An 18,457-nucleotide genomic window follows, 5' to 3' on the forward strand; every position below is an offset into this window, starting at 1 on the left:
CGAGGCAGCTCCTATCTATAACCACCCAATCCCACTCATATACTTGTCCAACCCGCGCTTGAAACAATCGAGGGACCCCACCTCCACCACGTTACGCGGCAATTGGTTCCACAAATCAACAACCCTGTTACCGAACCAGTATTTACCTAAGTCTTTCCTAAATCTAAACTTATCCAATTTATACCCATTGTTTCGTGTTGATATTTTTAATACCCTATTAATATCCCCCCTGTTATGTCCATTCATCCACTTGTAAACCTCTATCATGTCACCTCTAACTCTTCGCCTTTCCAGTGAATGCAACTTAAGCTTTGTTAATCTTTCTTCATATGAAAGATTTCTAAATTGGTGAATTAACTTAGTCATCCTACGTTGGACACGTTCAAGTGAATTTATATCCATTCTATAATACGGCGACCAAAACTGAACTGCGTAATCTAAACGACTATATAGCATTTGGAACGGATCAAGATGAGGACTTGGGATGGGACGGCGGAAAGGAATGGTGCCCAACCACTTGACCTCGATATAAGACTAACATGTATATGCACTGGCTGCTTGTCCCCCAACACAACGAATTATTATTATTAAATTATATATTTGTTAATATAAATAGGAACCATCAAAATTGACTTGAATTTGGAGTTCCCCAAGTTCAAGGAGTTCCCCTGGGTAGTATATATATGGGCCGGAAACAGTCAAAGAAATATTAACGTCCATTAATACATAATTGTGATTAGGTAACAAATACAAACACTGTACCCACATTAATCACGGTAACCTGATCCTGTTCTTTTAATAATATACTATCAATATCATATATGAATATGATAATGAGGTGAAAGTTAAACAAATATATAGTTTATTGACTATAAACACATTGGAAATTAAAGCCCAAATGCCTTAGAGATGAGTGAATTAAGCCTGTGGGGTGTGTTGACAGGTTTCCCATTCCGAGTACGTGACGTAAAGTTTGGCAGGAGAACAGTAAGGTTGCAACTGTGGGAGGCGGGCTGGGACACTCCCTCCGCCACCAGCAGCGACCCCGCCAGGAGCCCCAGGGGCGTCCTCCTCGTCTACGACGTCACCCACGAGACCAGCTACGACAGTGCCCGACGCTGGTAAATCATCTACTGGAACGTTTCTCTTTTTTCATTGTTCTATCTCTAATGTGTGCTCATATGACGTTTAGATAATACCACAGGCTTAAGAAATTGATGATAATAATCATAATAATTTATTTGCAAGATGGTACAATGGATTGGTGAGATTACATAAGATAGGTATTTTTACATTCATGCAAAGCCATTAACACGCATAGCGTTTCGGGCAGGTCCTTAATCTAACATATCAGGTAAGATGAAAGGGTACATTGTAGCAATGATTTTATATCAAATAACTACAATATAAGTTGACATAGGTGATTACACTGATAAGGATATGTCTTAAGTACAGTCCTAATATTGGGGAAGTGGGTAGTATAAGATACAGTGGAAGTTTGAAGCACAAGGTACGAAACCATAAGGATGAAATTAGGTACCTTTCGATTTTACTTTTGAACAGGACATGGGTTGGACAATTTTTTAATTCATCAGGGAGTGAGTTCTAATGACGGCCCTTTAATTTGCATGAAGTGTTTGCACAGATTTAGTCTGACTGGGGATATCAAAGATAAATTTATTTCTGGTGTGGTGCTCATGGGTTCTATTACATCAAAGAAAAGTTTCAGATCAAGATTAGCATTTAGGAACAAAGTTTTGTACATGTAGATAGCACATGAGAACATGACGCATGAACACATGATAAAGTTGTTTCAGTAACTTGTGTTACTCGAAAGAATGCTGCATGTGCGTAAACGCACAAAAGCAATCATGGCACACAGGCAGGCAGGCAGACACAAACAGGGGAGGGGGGGGGGCTCACAGCTGAGTGGACAGCGCTCAGGGCTCGTAGTCCGAATGGCCCGGGTTCTATTCCCAGCGAAAATAAATAGGCAGTTTCTTTCACCTTGATGCACCTGTTCATCTATCAGTAAATAGGTACCTGGGAGTTGAACCTGGGGACCTGCTTCCTGGAATGTGTGTGTTAGGAGAGAAATATATGTAGTAGACATAATATGGGAAAAATAGATTGGCTAGAAAGGTGGGGTCCAAAAACTGAATAGCTCCTTTCTGCAGACACAAATAGTAAATACACACACACAGGGGCCTCGTGGTTGAGTGGATAGTGCACATACAAGATTCTCAGAGGAATTGATTGGGTAAATAATGACAATTTATTTAACACAGGGGGCACACGTAAAAGGGAACACAGGTGGAAACTGAGTACCCAGATGAGCCATAGAGATATTAAAAAGAACGTTTTTAGCATCAGAGTAGTTAACAAATGGAATGCATTAGTAAGTGATGTAGTGAAGGCAGACTCCTTTCAGAATTTAAAATGTAGATATTATATAAAATGATTTATAAGTCAGGAATCTGTACACCAGTTGACAGTTGAAAGGCGGGACCAAAGAGCTGAAGCTCAGTCCGCACAAGCACAACTAGGTGAGTGCACCCACACACACACACAGCTTATCTGAGTACAGCAGTTTTTGTTTCTCCCACTTGCATGGTGTGAATACACATTCAAACACACACAAGTTCTTACTAGGTGAGAAGACAAGGCTAGTCCCCCAGCTGAGAGGAATTTGTTTTTTTACATACAGTAGTTGGGAGAATTCCTTAGGTGGATTGTGGGCTTCAGAACTCACCAGTTGTCTGTTTTAGTTCGCCGACTTTCTGGATGTCTTCTCTGGCAAAGTGACAATGTAATTTTTCTGTGCACCTCTTTGAGGGGGCCAGGTCCTGACTATTCTTTGTTAGGTTTAAGAACTCTACGGCTGATATGACATAAATGTTGGGAGCCATCTCAACGAGATACCTTCACAAACCCACAAGTGGCTCCACCAGATAAACAACTAAAACCACAATATAACCACATCAGTAAGAAAATGTCTGTATCCATTAAGGTAATTAGACGAGACCAGACAGAAGGACCAAATTGGAAATGAAAAGGAAATACTCTATGCGAGTTTCTAAACTAGACCAGGGGACATGTTAATGACCCATGTTTACTATACTATGGTATTTTTATACAGGTTATGGAGGCTACTGGAGCATGGAGGATTCGGCAAGATGGTGGTGATGCTACTTGGGAACAAAGGACACTACCAAGGGGATGATAGACAGGTTATTAATGATGCTTTTACTCTTATTGTCTCTATTATAGTGAAAGAGCCAGTTTGGCTTGTTTCCAGATTAAATTATATTTAGATTAAATATAATTTGAATTTGCTTTATTCATTTGTATCCAAAATATATTTTTGTTGAGCCAGAATATATGCTTTTATTTTTTACAGTCTGAAAATAAATAATACATTTTTGTGGCATGAGTCAGTTACGTAATTTATAACCCTGTCAATGGCAAAATGTTTTGCACATAGGATAAATGTTTGGCTTGTTAAAACACATGGGAAGCATAGATCTTTATCAACACATTTTCGTTCATCTTCAAGCCATAGGTATAGAGGTGGAACAAATCAAGATAAACAATAATCATTTATTTGAAAAGCAGGTGCACCTTTATCTCCAGTACATTTATATTATTAACCTAGAGCCAATTAATACAAATATTTATTTTAAAGAAGCTTTCAGTACTTTTATTTTTTGCCAACGTCTGAGCCGTCTCTTTTAGACTTGTATCTAAAATGTTTAAGTCAGATGCAGCAATTTTTTTTAAAGCATAACAATATACTCTGTTATAATTTAGAAATAGAATACTGTACTAATTTAACCAATTGTATGAATGCATTTTTGCTGCTTTGGCAATGAGTGTGAAGTTTAAACTTTCTCTGTAATATTGCCTCAACCTAAGAACCATGCATGACATCAATTTTTGTCAAGAAAATATTATGAAGTTTCTTAAACACATGACTTGATCATGAAGCGGAACCCTGATAGACTTCACACTTGTATGCTGTCTAATGGATACCAGTAATTTAAGAATATGCAGTTTTATGGGGTGTGTGGAGTTGGCTGCATACATTTTAGGTTATGAGATATTTTGAAAGTCATGAAAACTTATTATTTAAACCTTATACTGTAACAATAAGGCTCTAATCAATAATATCTTTATGGAAAGAAAGAATGAATTGGTTATACAGTACTTTAATACCTTACCAATTAAGCAACTGACATGTTAGCTGGCCTGACTCGGACAATTTTTGTAGCTTTTTTGTAGCAAAAAATTCAAACTACTGAACATACTGTGCTTCAAAAGTTTTGTAGAAAGATGTATCACTACCATACTTAAAAATTATAATCCTTTTCAGTTGGAAAATCTGAAGGTTTTCTGAATTCCTGAATTCTGAAAAAGTAGTTAGCAATTAGTAAACATGAATAACTTATCTATGCTGCAGGTGACATGGCAAAGAGGGAAGGAGCTGGCAGACGAGGCTGGTATTAAATTTCTCGAAGTGTCTGACGTGACAGGGACCAATATTGAGCAAGCTCTGGTCAGCATCACCAGTGCTATCTTAGCTAAGGTCAGTCATGTCTATTACCTCATATCCATGTTGATAATGTGTGTTTATTGTTGTCATAACTGAGGCCGACTGGTAAATGTGAGTTGATAAACGTGTAGGACATGTTATGATTTTATAGTTGGGATTTACTACTGCAGGAGACAAATGTCATATCAAGTGCCAAGCCTTCCGTGTTCTGTTCCTTACAATGACCATGACTGAACCTGCCTTGGACAAGCCTTCTGGGAACCTCTTCTGCACTGTACTACATTCATCAAGTATTCCAGTGACCTACTCGGCTTTTAGCAAGTTTTCCAATGGTCTATTTACAAAAGTGCACAAATGATGTCAGAGTAAATTTACTTGACTTATGAACTCTGTTCTTGACAAAAATAGTTTAAGAGGTGTATTCTTCCGATACCAATGCAAACTTTTTTCCCCCCTTCCTTTATTCCCTTTGTAATTCTAGTATCCTTTGTATTTCTCCATATTGTACAGTACTGTACTTGTATAAAAGTTAATTTTATTAAAAATGTTTTTAGTTTAGTTGCTGTTTCTTGGATGCTAAAGTAGATGTGGCTAAATAACAGCAGTTTTATTATGTAGAAGTCTGGTGTGACTGTAGGATCAAGTTGCATAATTCATTTATTCATAAAGACAAGAAAACAGCTAGTTGTGCAATTTTCAGGGACCTATATTAGTTTACCAGCACAAAACTATTGTACAGTATACACATATTTGCTGAATTTCACCAATGATTGCCACAAATCTGATAGGATTAATAATAAAATAAAGGTCATGACTTCATTTAATTATAGGAACACCACTATTGTGAATAAATTACATTTTTTGCCAATATGCTTATCTTTCTTATCGACATGGACTAGATGAAATCTTTTCTCTTAGCCATGTGTCGAGTCATTCTTTGTAAAAATAAAATCACATCTGAATCAGAATCAAGCAATTTATGGTCTTTTTCATCTATGAGAAAATTATCAAGAGCCAATATCCTTGAAGTAATGATCTTATTGATTATTACTTGTTTTGAAATGGCTAAGCAATGGGCTTTTACAATCTCTTCACTTATTAGAAAACATACCAAACAGTGATTGGAAAAAATTTCATTATAAAAAGGAAAATAAACATACCTACGTAAAAACAAAAACAAAAAAAAAGCAAAGGTTTTCGAGTCATAGAATACAAAACAGTACCACAGTTTGCTTTAACAACAAAGCAATTACTAGTTAAATTACGAGCATTCATCGGGTTCATTAAGCGTTTTACTTCTTTGTTTGTACAATTCTTCAATCCACTGCTGTACCTTAGGGTGGGTAAATTGGCCTTCAGTTGACTTGAAAAATTCTTCCAGTGATCCTTTTCGATCCTGACTTGTCTCATACTCAAAAGCTTGCAAGATCATGTCAAATTTATCCAAATCTTTTACAAGCTTTGCCTCTGGTGTTTTCTGTTCTTCATATTCCTGAAAATGGTAACTTATTTAAAGACAGTACATAATGTTGTACATGGGGACACAAACATATATTGGATTATAAATATATAAATATTTGAGGATTTTATATTAATTTTTTGAGGTGTGCCAATGGATTATCATCAGACATATTAACCATTCTTGTTGTATTAGTATTGGTACTATTTCAGCCAATACAGTATACTGCACGTTGATATTTACTTTTGTACATAGGTCGGTATAGTTCAAATATATATCTGACAAAAATATTAAATATCAGTATCAAAGTACTGGATCAGTCTTTTATAATATAGTACATATTGGAGTACAGTAATTATATAGATTAATAAAATATTGGTATCGATGCACCTCTGTTTTACAGGTAAGAAACTGGCCAGCTGTAACCACACACAGCACGACCATTGGTGATCAATCAACTTGTAATAAACACTAGTATTTACCACAGATGGCTGAATGAGATCAATTTTTGTTTCTTTACTCAAGATGTCATCAACAACTGGTGTTACACATTTAAACAAGTTTGCATACCAAGCTGTCAGTACCAACAAGGTCCTTAAACTGTAGGATGACAGGAATAAACACCTGGAGAGGCAAATCATGGGCAATACAGTGGCCATGTTCCCGACTCGCAATCGGGGATCCAGGGTTCGATCTCTGGGTGGGACAGAAAAGGTTGGTCATGTTTCCTTTCACCTAATGCCTATTCACCTAGCAGTAAATAGATGCCTGGAAGTTAGGCAACTATTGTGGGGTTGCATTCTGAAAATGTCAGTAGTTTGACCTAGGGAGGACCTCATTACAAGTCTAAAGTACATATACTGTATATATATATATATATATATATATATATATATATATATATATATATATATATATATATATATATATATATATATATATATATATATATATATATATATATATGTATATGTATATATATATATATATATATATATATATATATATATATATATATATATATATATATATATATATATATATATATATACACACAGCATAATATCTCCAAATAAATGGAAAATGCAACAATATGTCAAACTATGCAACCTTGAATATAATACTGTTTCTCTCAGCGTATCGAGGTCAGGCTTCACTCCCGTGTTGCCCAGGCTGTGTCGGCTTACTTTTAGGTCCAGCACAGCAATCCCAGTGCCTGGGTACCCTGCTTGGGTTTCCCCTTCAGGTCCTGGAAATCTCATGCAGGTTTGGTGGTCCTAAGGATATTCCCCCACACCTATCCTCACTCTTTGCGAGTTTGAGGTTTGCTTATCATCTATGCCAAGTGGTGGCATTAATTCCTTCTGCCTGTTGGTCAGTGACACCTTCGACCCTGAGTCCTGTGGGGTTTGCTCTCTCCATACAGCTCTTCTTTGCGACCCTCCTGATAAGGTTAGACCTTACCATGCAGTGACCGATTTGCGTGTTAGTTTTCCCAGATTGCAGGGATCTGGGTTGTGCGCTGGGTTGGATGCACCCGAGTTACCCTGGTTGGTGTTTAGGGACCTGGAATTGGGGGTGTTGGCGAATTCCAACTTTTTGCGGAGCTGTCCGTTGATTTTAAGGCTTTGTTTTCCGTGAACCCTCCAGTTGTCTGTAATGCTTTGCTGACTTTCTGGAGATTTTTTCCAGTGGGGTGGTGGATTGTCACCCGCACCTTGCACCAATGTAAGGGGAGGCCAGGTTCTGGTTCTGGTCCCCGGCAGGCCAAATAGAATGTTCCGCAACTGATGTGACTTTTTTGTGTGTACATGGCAATCTCAGCACAATAGCTTTATGGATCCACTGGGGAGTCCCGCCATAAAAAAAAGGAAGTGTTTCAGTCGTCTTCTGAATTTTGTAACGTGCAGATCTTTTTTTTTGTGGATTTGGGATTAGGGGAACTAACTAATTTGACTTTCCATCAGAGAGTCCAAAGGGTTTTCACTTTTCAGCAAGTCGGCAAGAAATTGACCAAATTTGGGAAACCTACTTAAATTGAATTATAGGTCATAATTTACAGAGATGTTTAAGGAAGGTTTTCCAATGACCAACTGTCTTAAAATGCAAAACATGACAAATCAGCATGGTGCTGTGGATAATGTACATTTCACTCAGAAAGGCAGGTTAAGCAACACTAGGTCTGGCCAGTAAATATATAAATGAATGGGGTGACAGCATTGATTCTTGGCTTATGGGACCATGGCAAAACATCCACAGGATTCCTTTCATCGACAAGCTACACACACATTCATGTACAAATTATATTTAGCATAAAATGATACTACATAGTATATTCTCATCACAACAGCATTTATACATACCATAAACAAATTAAACATTTCATTTCCTGCTTTTTCTCCAACCAAGGTTATGAAATGCTCCATAGCTGCCACTTCTTGTTTGTGTTTGTCTTCCTCCGAGACCCCACAGTGTGGAGTGAGGTCACCCACTGTACTTTCTGCCATGTCATGAACCAGTGACATGGCAGAAACTTCATGACTCTGAAAAATAAGAATTTATTTATTTATATATTTTTATAGGAATTCTACTTGGCTGCTCACTTAAGTAAGGTTCTGCTGTTTCCACGAACTGGACTACATAGAGTCAAGGCAGATTGACATTCACATAATTGAGTGAATAAATTGCAGCATTTATCTTGTGTACTTAACTGACTTGCATTTTGTGGCACTTAATTGCGACACGGTGACTCTAGTGAATGGTTTTGACAGCTTGGCAAGCCTTTTCAGAGTGAAATGTCCCACAGAGTTCAGGTCTGGACTGTGTACGTATTTGTGAATGTATTTTCCCAACACATCAGTCTTTATATCGAACATACAATTTAATTTCATTTGAAGCAATGAGGCGACTTGAACCAGCTGCTTTTGTTCTATTCATGGGCGAGTGGGTTAAAGCGAGTGCCTGGGAATCACTTGAATGCTGGTTCAAGTCACCTCAAATGATTTTCTCCTACAGAATGATGATCCAACAGAGAAATTCAGAATTTTGATTATACCATATTTATAATCATGCATTAGTGTGTTGATTAATCTTTCTCACATGAAAACTGCATTACATATAAATACAATATACAGTACTAAGTACAATACAGTACAGTATATAAATATGTATAGATTATCTATAAGAATATGCATTAACATATACTGTACTGCAGTATAATAAATATACATCTCATTTGTAAGCACATATGAGAGGTGTACAAGCAAAGTATTAGTGCAAACAACAAACTCTCACCTATCTCTGTTCACATTATCATTCTCGTCAAGAAGAAATGATATAATGGCCATCCGGTACATGTGACCAGATATAGTTTCAGGTTCACTGACATTACGAAGAACCCATCCAGTTCTTTTCATATGCTGAAAAGAGTGAATAGGTAAAATTAATTATTGTACTGTATTTTTATCATTTCAACTGATATTGATCAATTACAATTAACAGATGTATGCCTAGAAAAAAATATATGCCATCTTTGATACTTCTTTTCTATCCAACTTTTAAAGTATTTTACTATTCATAATGACAATATTATATATGCGGGTATCTGGGGTGTCAGTAAGGGGTAGTACCTCTGACAGGGAACAGTCGCACCTTCGGGTGGTTTGTCTGCTTTGGTCCCACCACCTCCACTAACTCTCACTTACGGCTCTTAGTAGCTGTTTGCAGGCAACAACGGCCACACCCCGGTAATCCACTTCAGCTGGCAGGCAAAACCAGGCGAAAGTAGCTGAAGGTTTGAGGCCCTTTGTGAGAGTTTTATTTGTTACTTGTGAGAAGTTTTGGAATAAATTGAAATTGGTATAAGGAATTTTAGCTCGGAAAATTTCTAAGAACTTTCTTTATTCTTTAACCTTTATTCCTGTCGTGATATTCAACTAGGTCGCCTGAGGAAGGACTTGCTTAGCTAACACACCAGTGTAGTAACCAGCTCATTCCTCACTTTGGGACCATGTATGAACAATTGACTAGGCGCGAGCAAACGCCGAGACCCCAATGAAAATTGAAATCCCCCCCACGTAGGCCGCCGACCTTCGCCAATCGCCGAAGCGAATCTAACGAGTAGGTCACGGGCTCTCACAACAATAATTTATTGTTGTGTGGTGCCGTATATTTGATCCAAAGCTCAGAAAATTAGTCTCAACTTTATTAGTCGAGTGTGAAGAACATTTGCATAACAATAATAATGTGTGGGGGTGTAACGAAAAAACAGTGTTAACCATAACAACTTAGTTTATTCAATAAAGTACTAACTACTACAACAAACAAAAAGAAATGTCAATGACGTTACTCGAAATCCTTCCTGTGACACTATCAATGACAGCTAGACACCAGCCCCTCGGACTGCATAATGAACTAACTCGAACATAAGCGTGACCACAGAGGAATCAACAAGCAAGCAAGAACTAACAGATCTTTAATCACAATTACAACAAATGACACAGTAGGTTCTGAAATACGTCTCCAGTAACCTCCTAACTGTTCCACGCCTCAGTGCAGTCTACTCCTGCAACAGCGGTTGCAATGCAATCAAATCAGTAGTCTTTCAATGACAACAATAACTAATGGGTTCACTGGCAACTCCAGCACCCTTCCTCAAATTAATCTTTACGTTAACACTCTGTCCCACGGACGATCAACAATCAATAACAATTGCTTTACGTTAATAACACAATAACATCTACGTTAATAACAAGGTAACATTTACGTTAAATTAACAACTCCTACAACTTTCGCTAGTAACGCGGAAATCAAACAACACTCTACCCGTCGAGCATTCAGTGAGAAAATCCCATTAATCCCTGTACTACCAGACAGCTGATTAATCTCTACTAGTTACGTTAATTTACGTTAATCGGTTACTAATCACTCAGCGATGGTAAACTCTGATTTACAATGTCCAAAGTGCTAAGAGAACGGTAATCACTCGTGATTTCCTTTAGAGTAATTAATTACTATCCTCAAGATCAATAATTAAACAATTAAAATACGCAACCTTTCACACTGGCTCAGCAATTTACATTAAGGTATGAATTCCGTCTGAGCCTTCCATACTCAGACCAATTCAGGCTGCTAATAACAGTAATTAGCACCACGTTTACGTTATTCTAAAATGACGCTGCTCCTCCCACGAGTCAATCAAATGCCGGTACTTCCGGGCAGATAACGACGTTACGTTAATGGAACAATGTAGCCTTCGTGTGAGTCGATCAAACAAGGATCGAGATTAATTACTTTGACTTCCTGAAACACGTCAATTACCCTTCCCACTGACCGTTAATTACGACAGACAATACTCTAATTCTTATCTGGCTGATGGCTAGGCTCCTCGAGACTACCGTAGCTGCTTACAGGAAAGTATATTAACCCAAACGTATTCTACGTTACTCAAATTGTCAAAGAACAAATTCTCTTAAAGCAATGGGCGTTCCCTTGGTTACGTTATATTAATTGCCTCGCAATCACCTCACTGAATACTGGACTTCGATGTCTTACCAGATAACCAGGAGAATATATGTGTATCCAAGTACTCGTCTACAGCCGAGTTCCCCCACGACAATGACAAATCACACTAACAAATCACAGTGATTTACGTTACAATCCGGTTGCAATGACAATACTGCAGAATCTAGTAAAATAACCTACAGGACATGAACCCTCTAGAACACTGCCCCACAATGGTTTTACTGAACTGCAATCACATACGGTGATTGCTCAACACTAGCAACAATCACCATCAAATAACAACCCCCTTTGCAATAACACACACGGCAAGTACTCTAATTTCCAAATATTAGGATACTGCACACACTTACTTACTTACTGCTGCAAATGACCCCTAGAACATAGGTCAATATATTGCAATCACCACACAGTAAATAACACAATAACACTGGGCACCGTGACACTATGATTATATATATATAATTATTGCTGACACATGTAGCCTACAGCTATCAAACGTTATTGGGAACACTAAGGAGAATCTCACACTCCTTAAATCACATGGGTGAGTGATTTATCGATCACGCATGTCGATAAACACTCGAGAGTTACGTTACTCGACAGAGCGGGGGCGGTCTCTCTAGACAGCCTCGTCACTCACCAAAACTCACCAAAATTACGTTAATTAATACTGCAACCACAATATATATTTATATAAATCACACCTGTCACGGCCCTGGGAACAATACAAGAAATTAAATCCACACTGTGGTATACTCCACAATAATCGTTGCCAGGAACCACTGGCGTTACACATACCTGAGCGCTCAGTGTTGGAATTCCACACCTGCAAGACCACACATGGAAATGATATCACTCCGTCCCACGGACGATCAAAAATGACTACCACAATGAAATAATTAACTTATTACATGGACTTCCTCTCAGTCCTTGGCTAATCTATGTATCCTGTTCCCGTGTGTACCCACACACACACACACACTGTACGTCTGTGTACACCAGACTTAAGTCCCTCTGGACTGACAAGATGACAACACAGGTGATTAATCTCCTCGCCCACAATTCACTCCACCTGAACAGGTGCTGCGTGACCATGTGACGGAACACTTGACCTCGAATTCAAGCTTTAGAGACTACTAATAACCAAAAATACACACATAGGTACTTACTCATTCACACTGCCGGCTTTACACTTTCCCATACCTCAGGCACCCCGCTTCGGGTGGCTGGCTCGTCCCAAGTGGCGTAAGCGGCGGTAGTTCCTGACCGTAGTACTTATACAGAAAATTGGCGTACTCTCGAACCCCTCCCACTCAACACGGCTGATTTCGCACCCTCGACTCCCTGGTGAAGTGAAGCGTTCATACCCAGGTGACCCGCACAACGATAGCGTCTCACACCAACCTTGGGAAATTTGTCTTAACACTGACACGAATTTCCCCGTTCCCATCGACTGCTACAGAGCACTAGCAAGTCTAATCATCACTGGTATGGGATCTACGAGTCTGTTGCTGCTCGTATGCACACTTTCCCCGATCCCAGATCACTGTACCTCTACCCCCCTGAATAACAATGTCTTAAACCCCTCCAAGCGACGACTTCGGCCGGATTCTGTGACGACCGTTGTCGTAGGTGAAGCAGGAAGCATCAGCAGTGAGTAGTCCAGCCACCACGACGCCCAATACCTCAATTTGGCCGAATTGAGTACAGGAAGCGTCTTGACAAGGTGGCGGCTGAGTTCAGAATGGTGCTACACAACGGCTATCCCCGCGTCCTTCTCGAAATAACCAATGAGAGGAAGGCATACAGCGGCCTACCCCTCTCATCCAATCAGCGACGGTGTAGCATAGCCCCTAGGGCAGCTCCAAGATGGCCGACCAACATGGCGGCTCAAGATGTTTCTAAGATGGTGGCTGTCTCCATGACAACCACTCAAGTGGCCGGCGAGCGTGGGGCCCCACATGTCCACCCACGCCTGTGGCCTAGCCGTTCGCGCGCAAAGTTGTCTGGCTCTATGCCATACAATGAGATGATGCTATCAGCTCTAGCACTGTCCACAGACATGCCATCCCGGCCAGGGTAACATTTATGGACTGCTGATGACTGGGGCTCTCACATGAGCCCAAACACTAGAGGTTTCGGTTGCTGGTTACCAAACTTAAGTCCGCCCACTTAACAAGTGCACTTAACAAGTGTACTGGCTCCCACAGGCATAAGAGCACTATTGTAAGTGAGCTGGTGAACCATCCCCTCACGCCCTTGGTGAACTAAGGCTTCTCTACCTACGCATGCGAAGACAGAACCCGGCTGACTACGTGGAGGAACCCACCAGAATGGTTCAGCAGGCAGGAAAAGGCTCAGCAAAGAGTTGTGGAGTGCAATAAGTGTGCAGTGAAACACGAAGAACATTGCTGGCCATCCACTGCATCCTAATATATCTCCTGCCATCTCGACTTGTCCTGCTGCTGGACCCAGATAGGCTGGGATGAGAGAGTGAGGCTGATAATTTGTGCAACTCTCCCTCACTTCAATACAAATCTTGTGCAAGTCATGACTTCAACCAGTACTGTGATGTACTGTATGTTTTTTTTTTTTACACTTATTTGGAGTTTGTATGGTATGATATTTGTTATGTCATCTACAAAGCAACTAAGCTAAGAAACCATTGCTCAAATCATTGATTTAAAAGAAGCAAACTGCAAAACTAGGGGGAGAGAATAAGTGAATACAGTAGTTGGGTGTGGGCAAAAAGAAACAATAAGTTTTGTGCGGATTTCTGAGATTCAAACAGTGATGACACACCATCACAAACACCTGTCTGGTTGCCTCAGGTAGACTTCAAGGACTACCTTCCTGTAACACATAGGGTACTCTGCAATGAACATTTTAGAATGTTCACAGACCTTGAACAAGTCTTCCTGAGACGACCCTATCATCTTGGAATTGCTGTTGAATGGATTAGTACTCGACTGTTAAATCAAGTAAATTGTATCATATTAGGACTAAATTTGTCACATATTGGGTATGGCTTTCTTAACCTATCCAATACTAAGAAATCGTCAATCTTACCTTTAATCGACCTATTTGCTTGAAAAATTCTAAACAGCTTTCAGCATTATGTGAAGCCATTCCTTCAACTGACTGGGTCGAGTTTGTATCACAGTAGCAAGCCATAAGTGGCCAACCTAAACACAACTCTCAAGTTTACAGGAGCAAGTAGCGAGGTCAACTCATCTCTATAAGATCCTGGATTTGGCTTTATAGGTTCAATAAGGTACTTGAAATGGTTTATCTATGTACTTATAATGTACGGTGGTGTTATATGAGCACCTATACTTAAAACTAACACTTTGCAAAAAATACGTTAATTATCAAAGATCAATTTAAATAAATAACAAATGAATACAGTTATAATAAAATTTTATAATAACTAAGTAAAATGTAAATAATTTTCAGGAATATTTTATTTAGCAAGATATCCTCGTTTAACTCCTGAGGTACACAGATCATAACAACAATAGCGGCCTCCATAAGACGGAGTGGTGTATTCCTGACATCCCGAGTCTGTACTCCTTTTATCGGCAGATATTGTTCATCGGTTCCTACTGGAGAGTCTGGTCAAAGTACCAACGATATATCAAAAGATAATGTAAAGATTGAATCTGGCGGGTTTGCGAAAGCTTTTGCAAAATATACTCAGGACACTAGACCTTCTGGGGATGAGAGAGATGTCCAACCTCCCAAGTCATTTGTTACCCTTCTGAGGAATTCTAAACTCATGCAGGTATGTTGTTTCTAATTCCTAAACCTAAATTAGAATTGATTGATTAACTAAAATAAGATTGATTAACAGTTGAGAGGCGAGACCCAAGAGCCAAAGTTGGCTCTTAGAGCCCTGCAAGCACAACTAGGTGAGTACACTAGACCTTCCTGGTCACTGCTAGTTGTCACCAGAGTCACCAGGCTCTGAGCTGCTTTGAGCCCCAGAAGGATAAGTAACCTTGCAAATTGTCAACCCCTAAATAAGGTGCAGGGAGCTCACTGGGTGAGCAAATCTCAATTTATTATGCAGTAATTGAGCACCATTCCTTCACTCCATCCTCGGTCGTTATTTTTTCCTTCCCTTTGGCTTTAGGGGGTGTTCATTTATTATTTGGGTATGCTTTCATGGCTCTGAATAGATGTACCACAGGTGTGTTTTTCAGTGTTTTTTAAGGGTTTCCTCTGGGTTTTATGCCTTTGGCCACATCTTTGCTTCCCCAGGAGTTGAGTCCCAAGTTTACAGGGGGTAAGATTTGGATGTTGTTTTCCCATGTATCCCTCCACTGAACACTACCCAATATTTTTGGGACTAAACAATTTGTAAGGTTTTGATCTTGTGGGGCTCGAAGCCTGATATACTAGCAGTGGCCTGGTAAGGTCCGGTGCTTAGGCTAAGGAGAACCACTGATGTAGTGAACAGGAAGAGACATTTTGATCCATTCGACGCTTTATTTGTAATTAATTGTTTAATTTACAGTTGGGTGATCCTCAAGGCAAAGTGGTCGAGGGCACCATCTTCCATGTAGTTGGAGATGACCTTTATATTGACTTTGGGAGCAAGTTTTACTGTGTTTGCTTGAGACCGCAACGAAACCCAGCGTAAGTACAGCGTTTGTAATTTTTTCTTTATAAATAAATTGAAATGCTGCTTTTTAATTTTAAAAGAAAATTTAAATGCTGTTTTTTCACATCCGTCATGCTGGATGTGAAAAACTCATGAGACCCCTTATGAAATGGCATGGAAGTGGTATTCACGTGACAATCTGCCTCCCCACCAGAATAGCCTCCTGAAAGTCAGTGAAGCTTTACAGATAATTGGAGAAGAAGCCTCAAAACTACCAAATAGCTCCACAAACAATTCACATACTAGCTTGAAACTTGTAGTACTGATTACTGCCACCAGACAACCCGGCCCCTGCCCTTAGTCGGCTAACCACCTCGGTTCTGGAGCTGATGAATAACGCACGATGTACAGTACTGATGAACGTGAGAATCCTCAAGGTATACCTTAAGCGATACCTAATACCTTATATACCTTATACCTTATACCTTAAGTTCAGAGAATCCACAAGGTCTTCTCTGAACACTATTTATTTTCTTCTTCGAAGATGTGGGTCCCTTTAATTAAACCAGTGGTGGTACCCATATATATATATATATGTATGTATATATATATATATATATATATATATATATATATATATATATATATATATATATATATATATATATATATATATATATAAAAATATATATATATATATATATATATATATATATATATATATATATATATATATATATATATATATATATATATATATATATATATATATATATATATATATATATATTAGTATATTTTGGTAGCAGTCTTTCCTGTAGACATATATTATTAAATATGACCGAAAAAGTAAGATTAATAATTCTAACACGAATTTTCTCAATCTTTCGTACATTACGCTTCACTGTTGGAGGTAAATCAAAAATCACTTCTCCAAAATTCATTTTTATTTCTAGTCTGACGCGACACGGGCGCGTTTCGTAAAACTTATTACATTTTCAAAGACTTCACAAATACACAACTGATTAGAACTTACGTATCTCTGAGTTTATATCTACATTTGAGTGAGGTGGGAAGGGTGATGTGGCATTAGAACAAGATGGGATATTAATAGGGTATTAAAAGTATCAACACAAGACAGAACAGAAACAATGGGTATTGAATAGAAGTGTTTGTAGAAAGCCTATTGGTCCATATTTCTTGATGCTTCTATATTGGAGTGGAGTCTTGAGGTGGGTAGAATATAGTTGTGCAATAATTGGCTGTTGATTGCTGGTGTTGACTTCTTGATGTGTAGTGCCTCGCAAACGTCAAGCCGCCTGCTATCGCTGTATCTATCGATGATTTCTGTGTTGTTTACTAGGATTTCTCTGGCGATGGTTTGGTTATGGGAAGAGATTATATGTTCCTTAATGGAGCCCTGTTGCTTATGCATCGTTAAACGCCTAGAAAGAGATGTTGTTGTCTTGCCTATATACTGGGTTTTTTGGAGCTTACAGTCCCCAAGTGGGCATTTGAAGGCATAGACGACGTTAGTCTCTTTTAAAGCGTTCTGTTTTGTGTCTGGAGAGTTTCTCATGAGTAGGCTGGCCGTTTTTCTGGTTTTATAGTAAATCGTCAGTTGTATCCTCTGATTTTTGTCTGTAGGGATAACGTTTCTATTAACAATATCTTTCAGGACCCTTTCCTCCGTTTTATGAGCTGTGGAAAAGAAGTTCCTGTAAAATAGTCTAATAGGGGGTATAGGTGTTGTGTTAGTTGTCTCTTCAGAGGTTGCATGGCTTTTCACTTTCCTTCTTATGATGTCTTCGATGAAACCATTGGAGAAGCCGTTATTGACTAGTACCTGCCTTACCCTACAGAGTTCTTCGTCGACTTGCTTCCATTCTGAGCTGTGGCTGAGAGCACGGTCGACGTATGCGTTAACAACACTCCTCTTGTACCTGTCAGGGCAGTCGCTGTTGGCATTTAGGCACATTCCTATGTTTGTTTCCTTAGTGTAGACTGCAGTGTGGAAACCTCCGCCCTTTTCCATGACTGTTACATCTAGAAAAGGCAGCTTCCCATCCTTTTCCGTCTCGTAAGTGAAACGCAGCACGGAACTCTGCTCAAATGCCTCCTTCAGCTCCTGCAGATGTCTGACATCAGGTACCTGTGTAAAAATGTCGTCAACATACCTGCAGTATATGGCCGGTTTCTTCTTTTCCACAGCTCATAAAACGGAGGAAAGGGTCCTGAAAGATATTGTTAATAGAAACGTTATCCCTACAGACAAAAATCAGAGGATACAACTGACGATTTACTATAAAACCAGAAA

The 18,457-nt window shown here is 39.0% G+C and overlaps 1 protein-coding gene across 1 annotated transcript; it reads left to right on the forward strand.

The window, feature by feature from the left end:
• Positions 1–989: 989 nt before the first annotated feature.
• On the forward strand, positions 990–4,810 carry LOC123749903 (uncharacterized). Its single transcript, XM_069307756.1, has 4 exons — positions 990–1,121; positions 3,140–3,230; positions 4,460–4,585; positions 4,723–4,810. Exons 2-4 carry the CDS (start codon positions 3,177–3,179, stop codon positions 4,774–4,776), a joined length of 234 nt encoding a protein of 77 aa, XP_069163857.1. The 5' UTR covers positions 990–1,121; positions 3,140–3,176; the 3' UTR covers positions 4,777–4,810.
• The last annotated feature ends 13,647 nt before the right edge of the window (positions 4,811–18,457 follow it).

Source organism: Procambarus clarkii, chromosome 61 (genome assembly GCF_040958095.1).
Source record: "Procambarus clarkii isolate CNS0578487 chromosome 61, FALCON_Pclarkii_2.0, whole genome shotgun sequence".
NCBI classification, from domain to species: Eukaryota; Metazoa; Arthropoda; class Malacostraca; order Decapoda; family Cambaridae; genus Procambarus; species Procambarus clarkii.

Coding starts and splice junctions, on each gene's coding strand:
- LOC123749903 (XM_069307756.1), top strand. CDS start 3,177: ATGGTGGTGATGCTACTTGGGAACAAAGGACACTACCAAGGGGATGAT. Junction 3,231..4,459: donor ACCAAGGGGATGATAGACAG/GTTATTAATGAT, acceptor TCTATGCTGCAG/GTGACATGGCAAAGAGGGAA. Junction 4,586..4,722: donor CCAGTGCTATCTTAGCTAAG/GTCAGTCATGTC, acceptor TTACTACTGCAG/GAGACAAATGTCATATCAAG.